This window comes from Podarcis melisellensis, assembly GCF_964234715.1.
Source record: "Podarcis melisellensis genome assembly, chromosome: 3".
NCBI classification, from domain to species: domain Eukaryota; kingdom Metazoa; phylum Chordata; class Lepidosauria; order Squamata; family Lacertidae; genus Podarcis; species Podarcis melisellensis.
In genome coordinates, this window is record NC_138530.1 from 87,069,264 (window position 1) to 87,081,795 (window position 12,532).

General features: G+C 40.4%; 1 protein-coding gene across 5 annotated transcripts in view; it reads left to right on the forward strand.

Annotated features, from left to right (window-relative positions):
* EYS (eyes shut homolog) overlaps nt 1–12,532 on the forward strand; it is a 567,790-nt gene that overhangs the window by 84,582 nt on the left and 470,676 nt on the right. The window contains exons 1-2 of one of the 5 annotated variants that reach the window (XM_081905891.1): nt 467–591; nt 4,472–4,576. The exons of 1 other annotated variant lie outside the window; for it this stretch is intronic. In XM_081905891.1, coding sequence (XP_081762017.1) covers nt 588–591; nt 4,472–4,576 — 109 coding nt within the window. In that variant the 5' untranslated portion in view covers nt 467–587. Of the gene's footprint in view, nt 1–466; nt 592–4,471; nt 4,577–6,330; nt 6,503–8,624; nt 8,898–11,707; nt 12,078–12,532 lie in introns of those variants that run through there. 3 more of the 5 variants (XM_081905895.1, XM_081905893.1, XM_081905894.1) reach the window with 3 other exon arrangements.

Genomic DNA, 12,532 nt, shown 5'->3' on the forward strand with positions numbered 1-12,532 from the left:
GTGGACCAATCAGACTGGTGAATTTTGGAGCCAATTGTTCTAGGACCAATCAGACTGCTGCATTTTGGATCCTATTCAACTCAGTACATAACAGAAATGATAACCATATGGATGATTGTTTGCATACAGGGCTAGCCTGGTGTCATGATCATGAAAACCCATTTGCGTAAAGCACTTCCTAAGTATTTACAAGTTGTGGTGCTCTGACACAGCTTTATGCTTGCTGCCCTTGTTCCTTTAAATGTGATCCTTCTTTAAGGACAAAGGGGGATAATTTACTAATGACAGATGAGGAGCAAGGCAGCTTTTAGAAGCGTTCACTGTGAGCCATAAAAAGAGAATTATTTCTGTTTTACAGAGTAATTTGATAAGGATTGATTTATTATTTACAAAAGAGAGGACTGAGAAAGGAGACACAGGTGTAGATAAAGAATATACTGCCCCCCTCTCTCTTTCTCCTCAACCAAGGTTTTGAAGGCCTGAACTGTGAAATCAACTTTGATGACTGCTCCTACGGCTTCTGTAAAAACAATTCGACGTGCTTAGACCTGGTTGCAGACTACGCTTGTGTTTGTCCTCCAGGCTTCATGGGTAAGGTATATAACCCAAGCCTTTAAATGAAACAATAAATATTTAAAGACTCCATTATATCTTGCAAAATTAAAAGTAAATAAGTGCCCATAATGATATTTTATACACTGCCACACTGCTAATAAAAACAGAATAAGTAACACATTGCAATAACTCCCATCAATTATATTCCTTAATCCTCTGATCATAAGATGAAAGTTGGAAATGCTGATGTTAAAGTTTCCGAGTTAATTAACAGGGATGTTAAAGCATACTCATGATTTTTTCATCACTAACCCACCTGGTAGGGGAAAAAATAGTAACTAGTTCAAGTACACACTACACTCAGACAAGTAATGGACACTCCACACATTAAAAAGCAGTGGTTTTTTGCGATAGTACTCTCTGGTACAGAGTACCACCACCTCTTATTTGTACTGCCCATGTCAACCATTTTGTGCTGGCACTTTTATCAAGATATGACTACTGGCACCTCATTTTTATCTCCTGCTCCAAAGAACTTTGAATAAAATTATTAGCTTCCATGCCCCACTCAGGATTGGGGTACAAAAAAAATGTGTTGATAACTGTTTCTAAGAATAGTTTTTGTTTTCTTCAAGGATACATATATACTGTATAAATCAGCTGATTAGGAATTGCTGATTAGTAATGTAGAAATCCAAACAGCATCTACACAATATCCTGGAAATCTGAAGGCAGAATCTATTAAAAATGCACAAATGAGGGCTTCCAACTTAAGGCCCTATGTTTCAAGGACCTTCGAGAGGCGTCATATACTAAACTAAACAGTTAATTTCTCTATAAAGGATAAAGAGTTGAGCTACCAGTGAGTTGCATAAAATTAAAGGGAAAATCAATTATGGTTCAACAGCACAATTTTCTCTCCCTGTTAGAAATTAACCAAAGTGCCTTGTTTACATGAAATCAGAGGCATAATTTGCTGAAAGTTTCTCATCTGCAAATAATTAGCATGATTTCTTTAATTAGAACCAAAGCTTAAGAGTTGAAATCATCTGGAGAAAATGTGTTCATTCATCAACTAAGAATAAAATGAGATGAAATGAGACTTGTTCTTCCTTTTTGTGGTTGGTGTTTAGGGAATGCTACCAAGCTTTCTTATTTTCACATTTCAGTTCATGTCCTTTATTTTGGAAACAAGAAAATGAAAACAATGTTTCCACTTGAGACATAGTTATAATTTAATGCATTAAGGATTTCTTTAATGTCTTTTCTGATCATGATTGAGATAGAGAAAGGTAATAATAACAACCACCGCTACAATCACAAATTTTGTCCTCAACTGAACAACAACAAAAACCCAGCCAAGTATTCTGGTTTTATGATTAAAACACAGGCTTAAAAGTCATTAAAACAGACTCATTTGGATTCATTCCTACTCTGGAGGGATCTATGAAGTCTATATTCACAAGTTAATCACATTCAGTTTCAATTCCCTCTATTTACTCACTCTGTAAAATGGGAATAATAGTCATTAGGCATTCAGGCCTTTTACATATACATATAAGACTAAAGCATTTAAAACACCATAATTGTGTAATTTAGCCACTGTTATATGTCTTTTTTTTAAAAAAAAAAAAACCTGTATAGTTGGTCTGTTACTCCCATTTTACAGATTAAAATTAAGATTGACTGCTAGTGACTTGCAAATTGTTGCTAGATCCATAGCTGAGGAGATTCTAGGACCCAAGAAACTAAGCCTGCCACATTTCAAGCAGGTTTGTTTAAGAGTTTTATGCCATTAAGTTTCTTGCACATGAAAAGCAATGGGGAAAAAAGTATTTTATGCCAGAACTAGAAGCAATTTACAGGCATGGCGGTCCATTCTGAAGGGATGAAGGCTGCCAGCTTTCAGAATGATAGGTACAGTGATTCTCCCACAAGCAGTGTCAGATTTACGTATAGGCTAAAAAAGCTATAGCTAAGGGCCCCACTTTCTTGGTGCCCCCCCCAAAAAGGAAAAAAACCTGGATGTACATTTCCAGTTGTATTTCACTTCAACAATTACTTTGATAAAATACATATTTTGTTATGTGCAGATGGCTTTAGATACCTATTAGGTCCATAAGTTACCATATAGCATATATTCAACACAAAAAACAGCAACAATTTGTTGTTGACAAAGGACAGCTGGACATATAAATGGCCCCATTAAATCCGGCCTTGCCCAAAAGGGCAATATTTTGGGGTGGGTAAAATAAAGAACCACTTAACCTCCTTTAATAATTTGCTGGCAGTCTGCCTGAAAACTAGTGACATGAGGGAGGTGCCACTCAGTAAGTGGGTAATAGGAAGTGGGCAATGAGTAGCACAACTGGTAGCTCCATAACTTAAGGGGCAAGCAGGCTTGGTTGAGTGGGGAAGAAAATACCAGTCATAAAGGGGGTAATGAATGACAGCTACCCTAAAATCTAAAAGAATATGGTAATGCTTTGAACAAGCAGACTAAAACCTAGAGGAGAAAAAAAAAGCAAACAAATCGAATTGAATAATAACTGAAACACACATACAGCAGGAGCAGCAGGAGGGTGAACTTAAGAGAAGTTTGCACAGAGCTAAAGAAAAATAAGAGAAAACAAACAGGATGACTAAATAACTAAAATAGTTGGAAAACAGAAAGTGATTGGAATAAAAAGGGACAAGTACATCGTACATGAGACAATCCACAGCTGAACTGAGCGTAGCGGGGTGGGTGGGTTGACCCCATACTAAGCTCTCTTCAAAGTTTGCAAACCAATGTGAGCTTGGACGGGAGGAGAAAGAAAGCCTGGCAGACTGAAAACAAATTGATTTAAGTTTTTGCTTTTAACTGTTTGTAATTGGTAAGGATGCCAATAATCCAGCATTCTTCTAAATGCCCTGCTTTCCATCAACATCCCTCCCACAAATCACTGTGATCGCAATGTCCTGGGGAAAGAATTCACTGTGATAACCTAGACCTGACCATCAAAACAAAACATTCCCCCTCTCCAACTCCCAAACTTACTGTTTCTGTAAACTTTGTCCTATGGAAAGACCTTACCCACAATTCCAGGTCTGGATGACATGGTAAGCCACACCTTACCTTGCCATGCTGTCTTGTGCCAAAAGGACTTGGGAGAAGCAAAGGTATGAGCTCTTTCCCTGGAGTCAGAACATTTGTGTGGTCCTCGCTTGGCCATAGTTAGGCTCACCATGATGTGCAAACCAGGCCAGTGTGGTTACTGTTACCTATCTCAGCAATATAATTTGAAATCTTATGGTTTCACTCATGCATTCTGGAGGGTAGGGTGGAGTTGTTAATGGAAAATGCTGGGATTAATAGCAAGCCGTAAACTGGCTATGGAGGCTGTAAGAATGGTTGTACCCGTGCTTTGTATGTAATATTACTTTAGTACTTCAGGTTTGCTATTGAGCTGCTGCTGAGCAAGGCTAGGATACCACTTACTACTTGGAGATGGTGCAGCTAGTGGCCCAGTGTCCGCCATTTTGATATGCCCATAAGATCAGGCTGTTACTTGGTCTTCACTGGGGTCCTTCACTACTTGCCAATGTATTTAAGTCTGTAGAGACACTATACTAACTATAATTATATTGCAGCTAATGGGATGTTATAATAACCACACAAATTATATTAGTAAATACTTTATTTGCTTCATATAATCCTGCCTATAAAGATCTAATTTATTTAACTGCTATCTGTGATCTATAAAAAAACCAAAACCCTCTTTCCTTTAAAGCTGTCAGGCAGACATAAAATACAATGTTCCCAACCAGGAAAAGTTAAATTATGTAGTTGTCACTTGGATTATGAAGTAGCCTTTTTGCTATCCCAAACCCTACATGATTTATAGTTTTAACGTTTCATTTTCTTTTCTGTCAGACAAAAACTGCTCAATGGACATTGATGAATGTCCCTTCAAGCCCTGCAAAAATGGAGCCAGTTGCCATAATTTGATTGGCGAATTTTACTGTAACTGCTTGCCAGGTAGGTGCTCAGGTGTTACGTGGGTGAAGAGTTAAGACAAATGTTTGGGACAGAAATAGAACTAATGTCTTCAGATGCATTATTTTAGATTCAAATTTGCTTTGTACATGCCCCTGCCGCCCCCGCCCCCATCACCCACGCACAGAAGCTATACAAATGTTCCTGCAATGCACAGCACATTTATTATTAGGACAGCATCCTCTATTTTTATGAATTTGGTTGCAGACCATGTCGCTTGAATACCTATCTGAAAATGAGGTGTTGCATACTAATGAGGAGAGGTTATTTTATATGAAAATATCAACTGCATTCATAATAGATCCTGCAGGGTGTTCCAATTCTAAAACCTTTAAATATGATAATACACTGATTTGCAGGACACAATTGTAGAATAATTCTGTTGTTGTGCAGAGGCTGTGCTGAAAAAAACAACCATCCATGCCCCTTAGCCTTGCGGGGCTTAGAAGGTTTAGTATGATGAATAGTGTTTTCATTTCTGTAGCTTCTTGCTTTATTTATTTTTTAATGCCAGAAATTTGGTACTTCAGATTGCTTTAACTTGTTAATCACAATACCTACAGCCTTCTCTCTCCTCCTTTCCTTCCTTTTTTATACATTGATAAAAGTTAACACCATGTTTTGTTTGGTCATGCAGTGATTTTTATTAACTCCCAATATATGGCACAAACTGGAAACTAAGGCCCCAATCCTAATTCTGCCATTTAATCTCTGTGCAAGCAAATCAGGATGAATGCTCAGTAAATAGGTCATCTGGAACCCCCAGGTTTGCAGTGGTAAGTGGTAACAGATTCAGCACACCAAGCAAACTGCAAGTACATTTGCAAAGCTAAGCAGGGTCCAGTATGGTTTCAAATTGGATGGGAAACAGCTTGTTGAGATTCCTGCATTGCAGGGGATTGGACTAGATGACCCTCGCAGTCCCTTCCAATTCTGTGATTCTATTCAGTTAGCAATTCAAGGTATCCAATCTGGGTCTGCTGCCAAATGTCTGACTCAAGCCTACATTAAATCTCATCATACCTTGAAATAAGGATACCAAAGATTTTTATACCTTGCCTATAGCATACCTCTCAACTGTCCTAATTTGGCTAGGATGGCCAAATAGAAATCATTCAGCTCCCACTGTGCCTGCCTTCATCCTGGGGCGCCCTGATTCTCCCTGCATCGGCCTTGGGAAGGAAGCATGAGAGCTCCTTCCCAAAGCCTAGTTAGCGATTACTAGGCTTTGGAAAGAAAATATGTGGACTCTGGGACACTGTCAGAGCCCTCACACCTATTGCCCAAAGCAAGACAAGCCCCTCCTCTTGCTGCTTTCTTCAGGTGAAGGAGAAGGGGCTTGCCCAGCATCACAGCACCCCCCCCCCACCTGAGTATTTTAGAATTTTGTTTGGACAAAATGCTTTTCGTTTGTGACTGTAGATGGGCAGTGGAGCTTTACTTAGATCTTTCAGGAAATTTAGCAACTTGATTGGAAGTCTTTTTGATTTTTCCAATTCTAACAGGAAAACATAATCGGAACTTCATAAAGTTTTATTGTCCAGTATTTTTCCATTTCACGCCTTTACTGCCTCATTTGGGTTCCCTTCTCCTTTGGATATCTAGTACAATGAACTTTTAAACTCCTGAAAGAAAGTAGCGCTCTCATTCTTCCGCCACTGGCCTGAGCAGTTCCCAAGCTGCACAAGTTCTGTGCATTTCTCAAGCCTTGCGGCCATTGTTTCAATAAGGCATACTGCAGTGCAGGATCATTCTAGAGGTGAACTCCTGCCCTGGAAAGCAAGCAACATTCCTCCCCTCCCGCTGCATCCACTGTGCAAGCAGGTGTCTGCAAAAAAGTGCAAATTGTTCAGTGGACTCAAGCTATACCATAAATGTCCCCATTTCCATCTGAAAAAATGTTGGAAGGTATGCTATAAATGCCTTCAACAATCCAGGGTTATATTGAAAAAAACAAAGCCATGTAATGTGAGATTATTATTTTTTAGAAGTTTCACAACCAGTAAATAAGGGGAAAAAACCTATGAAGTTATCTCCCACGAATCAGTTAATGTGTATATTCATGATCTAGACAAGGCAGCAAGCAGTGAAGCAGGATTTGCATATCCGACACAGCTCTTATAGGTTGTTTGGCCTACAGAGGACTGACTGGTTTTCAGAAGTAAACAATGCTAGTGGAATGGGCAAATTGATTTCAAAGCTGACTAATGCAAAGTAACACACATTGGGGAATTATCGCCCATCCCATAGTCAACAGTGCTTCAGTGACTTTCTATTCTTTCTTTTTTCCCTTCAAAACCGGAGTACTGTATTGCAAAGAACAAGGCCTGCACTATCCTCTAAGGTCTATCTTGCTGTTTCTCATTATCACTCTTCTCCAAGACTGCAATCCTGCACACAGTCTTGCACATTGACCTCAGCGTGATATAAGAAGCCGAACTGTGTGCAGAATTCCAGGTCGAGAGGCACAAAGCATTTATAACCTCAATACACATTTTGATACTGCTCAGCATTTCTTCTGCTTCTTCAAGCATTTCCTCTGAACACCTTGGGCAGGATTTGCCTAATGTCAAGAAAAGCCTTGTTTCCCCCACTCTCCTCCACCTGTGTGGCCGCCTCCCGGGGTTGTCAGGAAAACATTAAGGTGGGAGGAGAGGGAGGATTATTCCATCTGGTGAGTTCCAATGTTTGTGCACTGGCTTCACTTGGTTTAGCTATGTTCTACCTCAGGGATGAGGGACCTTTTGTACCTCCAGAGCCTCATTCATTCCCTTCTGGATATTCTTCCAAGGTCCACATGCCAGTGGTGGCTGGGACTAGGAGCAATGAATTTACATGCTGCCTTTGTACAGTAGGAGGGACGCAGGTGGCGCTGTGGTCTAAACCACAGAGCCTAGGGCTTGTCATTCAGAAGGTCAGCTGTTCGAATCCCTGCAACAGGGTGAGCTCCTGTTGCTCGGTCCCTGCTCCTGCCAACCTAGCAGTTCGAAAGCACATCAAAGTGCAAGTAGTTAAATAGGTACCACTCTGGCGGGAAGGTAAATGGCGTTTCCGTGCACTGCTCTGGTTCACCAGAAGTGGCTTAGTCATGCTGGCCACATGACCTGAAAGCTGTGCCAGCTCCCTCGGCCAGTAAAGCGAGATGAGCACCGCAACCCCAGAGTCGTCCGCGACTGGACCTAACGGTCAAGGGTCCCCTTTACCTTTTTGTACAGTAGGCAAGTTTCTGCAAACACTCGCACACCTCTCCTTATCCTCCACTGAGGCAAACAAGGAATTGTCAGAGTTCAGGGACACATTCTAGCAAAGGCATGCAAGGAGGGTATAAAGCAGAGTGTGTGAGGAGGGTGGCTTTGGATGGTGTGTGGCCTGGGGGAAGTCCCCAGGGCAAGATAAAGGGGCCTAGAGGGCCACATTTGGACCCCTGTCTTGAGGTTCCACAACCCTGTTGTACACATTTCTCGATATAGTTTTGGCTTTTAAAATTGGTATATATTGCTTACACACATCATGGCAATAAATTACCAGCCACCAAAAGCTGGGCTTAAAAAGTCTTCATCAAATGTCTTAGAAAGTGTGCCCAAAATGGTACCACTCAAGTCTAGAGTAAACCATGCAATGCCTCATGTGCATTAAAATGAATTTGCCTATCATCTCTCAGCAGGACACATCACAGTGTAGGAGAGGCAAGTGTACCAGTGTCTGACGACCATTTGGGGGCCTGTGGAGCTTGTTGATGACCCATGATTGGAGATCAAGTTTGCTGTGGTGGTTAGAGAGTGAGGTTAGGGACTTGGGGACTAGGATTCAAATTCACACTTGGCCATGAAGCTCACTAGGTGATATTGGGCTGGCCACTGCCTTTTAGCTTAACTTACTTCCTACAGTTGCTGTGAGGATTGAATGTAGGTGGGATATGAATGTAGTAATCAAAATAAAAATGATTTTAGTGTATGGCCTTTGAACAGGGTGACCACAATCCAACATAGTTAAGTCCTTAGAAGTCAATGTTCTGCTCAACAAAGATCACACCCTCCTCAGGGATCCTTGTGCCAAGTTTGGTGATACCTTGATACAAGTGGCATATAAATTTTATGAAACAAAGAGACAGACATCTATAGGCTGTATGCTTCCAGGACTGTATGCAGTCTTACTCAGGAATCCTACATGTTTGCATAGAAACAAGTCCCATTGAGTTCAGAGAAGTTTATTCTTCATTAAGTGGGCATAAGATTGCAGCCTGAATGAATTTATTCACAGCTATTCCTTTCTTCAGCACACAGCACTTGTAGCAATTTTCCAGGTGTTCTGAAAATCAGTTGATAATGTTGTCTCAGCTCTTTTTATCCTTCAAAGTCATTTTTTTGTACGAAACCTCATAATGTTTGTTTTCAGTGCCATTCTCCCAGAAAATGTGTAGTGTGGAATGGTTCATAAATCTAATTCATGGCACATTTTCAAAATGCATACAGCCCTATAAAAGCAGTTAAAATAGCAATAGTCTAGGAACAGGGGAATAGTATATGCTTGGTATTAGAGACCTGGATGTTCTAATGAAAATCTCTGTTAGTCACTCATGCAGTCATTTTATTGTTCAGAGTGGTTGGCAGCCCTATTCCTATGCATCATCACAACTGCCCCCTGAGACAAATCATTGCCCCCTTTACAGATAGGGAATGGAAGCTGAAAGTTCTCCAAGACCATCCTTTTTGCTTATGGCTCAAATAGGGTACTGAGGGCAGTTCCCTCAGGGCAGATTTTCTTGCCAATGGACTATCTTTCCTCCCACTTCTTCACATTTTATTAGACCATATGTGTCACACTGAATGAGGGACAGAGAGAGATTAAATAAATATTTTAAATATGTGCACATCAATAAAATAAACTAGCAATTGCCAACATTTTGGGGTCTAGGGCACATTTGGAAATTTGAAAATGGCTGCTGTCAGGAGTGTGGCCTGCCACAAAATGGCCACCGCTTCCAAAAGAACAGGAAAAGGAAAAGAGATGGGAACATAAAATAGTTCAAATATTGAGGGGGGGGATCTATTCAATTTTGTTTGTTTGTTAACAAAAGATGTTAGGAAAACGTTCTACTTTTGCAGATACTGTTAAGTCTTGGTTGTTATGCCACTGTTGCAGCTATGCTGCTGTAGAATATATATATATATATATATATATATATATATATATATATATATATATATATATGCAGGTTTTGGTGTCCTCGGGTGTCTTCCCGTGTAAAAGTTGGGGTGTCTAGGCGACGTTTCGACGAGGTCTCACTCGTCATCTTCAGGCTGGTGCTTTCGGCTTCTTGTTACTGGAACAGAGCAGGATCTCAGTGTTTGAGTTCCTATAAATACTGTTGAGGGGGTGTGGTGTATAGCCTCCAATGTTCTGGGCAGAGGCCACAAAACCACAGCTCGCCCCTATACACGAAGCCAAGCCAGAGCACAACTAAGTGCAGTACAGCCATCTTCTCAGAAAAACTCTTCACAAAGTTCAAGAGGTCAAGACACAAAGACTTTAGCAACTAATCCACACCTAATGACCCACCTAAGTGGTACTCAGGATATCACTCAAGAAATCACTCAAGATATCCCTCAAGTAATTAAGGAACAAAAGAAGAAAAGGCACACTAGCCTGGGAACTTCCTCTCTGCCCAGAACATTGGAGGCTATACACCACACCCCCTCAACAGTATTTATAGGAACTCAAACACTGAGATCCTGCTCTGTTCCAGTAACAAGAAGCCGAAAGCACCAGCCTGAAGATGACGAGTGAGACCTCGTCGAAACGTCGCCTAGACACCCCAACTTTTACACGGGAAGACACCCGAGGACACCAAAACCTGCATATATATATATATATATATATATATATATATATATATATATATATGAATCCAGGAATCCAACTGAGACATGTCTTAAACAGGCAGCAAATCAAAACAGAACAGCAACGGGAGGATTCTTGCATTGCGTCCCTCACCTCCACGTTTCCCCCCAAAAAAGTTTATCAAGCTGCCTATCAACTGTTCCATGTGGCTAGCTGGCAGCAAAACAAATGATTCCTGTGCTTCTTTTCCTACTGCAAAACACACATTTTTAAAAAAGCCTCTCAAGCAGCTGTCTGCTGGCTATACTGTGTGGCTGGCAGGTAGCAAAACAAAACAAAAAAGTAGCAAGTGGGTGGAGCTGAGGACTATTAAACAAAACAAAAGCAGGAAAAGTGCAGCCTAGAGAAGTGAAAAACACCAGCTCTTTAGGACCCCAGGGGCACCTACTGCCTGGCATCCAAACAATCACAGCTTTGACTTCACTCATTGACTAGAAACACTGATAGGTGGGAGCAGCCAGGCTGGTTCTCCATAACTTTTTTTTCCGCCTAGGAGGGCTAGATAAGTAGAAGAAAAATTCCTGAAAACAAGTTACAGGGATCAATCAGAGCTGCACAAAAAAAGTATGAGGAAAACTCAGTACATAGAAACCGCACCCATTGTAAAATTATTACCAAGCAGCAAAAAATGAAATCTTAAAGCAAGGTTTGCTTCTTTCTGTTTAGGTTCTGCAGAAGTTACAGCACAAAAAAGCACCAGAACAGGAGCAATGAGAAGGTGGGGATGGGACTGCTTGTGTGAAACAGAGATGGAGCTAAGGTGGAAGCTACATTCATATGTAGTTTATTCCATTTCCCCCAGCCTTTCCCTAATTGTTAATTCCCACATTATATTTGAGCTTTCACATGACGTGAATGCAACTTCCAGAAACATAGCAGAATATAATGCAAGTTCAGAGCTCATTTCCATATTACTGACAAATTGATTTTCACACGCACACACAAACACACACACCTGGCCAGATGACTGAACAATCTGAGATTTCTTTTTTAGCTAAGATATGTCTCTAGCTAGCCTAACAACTAAAGCCAGATTTTTTTTACTCACCTACTGGCAATTGCATTTTCTCTCTCTCTGATTCTTATTGGTTTTAGGCAAGAGGCAAAAGAATATTTTGTGTCCGGATAACTCACAGAACTAAATAATTGGAGAAGATCAACTTGGAAATGACAGCTTTTAATATATAAGGTGTTGCTTTTCCAACGGAATGAAATTCCCAGTGAAGAAGAACATCTGTGTTGCATATTCTTTTAGTTGCATAAAATTTGATACAAGACATGGAAATAGCACAGACAGCCTAGATGTAATGAGCTGGAGGGTCTGGGGTAAGAGAAATGGTTTTACCAGTTTCAAGTCCTCTAGGCAAATATGCCATGTTGCATTGCTCTTATATCTGATGCAATGCAACATAAAATAATACAATAAAAACAAAGCAGTGGTTTATTCCACTGCTATTCAACAATATATATTTATATTTGCAGTTAATGCACAGTTATCCTGTGTATTAAATACCCTGAATGAATTATCACAGAAATTAGAACTGCAAGGACTGTGCGACAAATTCACCCATTTTTGAACAAGGTAATCGCTCCCTCTTCCAGTGCATTCCACGATGACCTTTTCAAGAAGTAGTTATGAGCATCACTTTATATGCCTACTGATAAGATTATAATTGATAGCTAGCATTAGGCTTTAGGGGCTCCAATCTTGGAGGTGTGACCCAGCATTAAAGCCTGTAAACCTGGATCAGTTCATAAATGACAATGAATAGACAAGACATACTACAAGGAAACAAACACCTTTGGGATAAAGGCGCATTTGGGTAGCCATTTATACTAGCTCAAGGTTATCAGGGGAAACAGTGTCTCTCTGGTTGTCTTCTATGCAGCCATAATTCAAAGATACGATATAATAACAATGTACGCCTTTCTTTTGTTTTAGCAGATACAGGCTTATTCCTTAATGCAAGGTTTCTCAAAGTGGTTGATATTGAGCCCCTGGAGTTTATGGGATTTTGCAGTGGGTGAATAAAAATG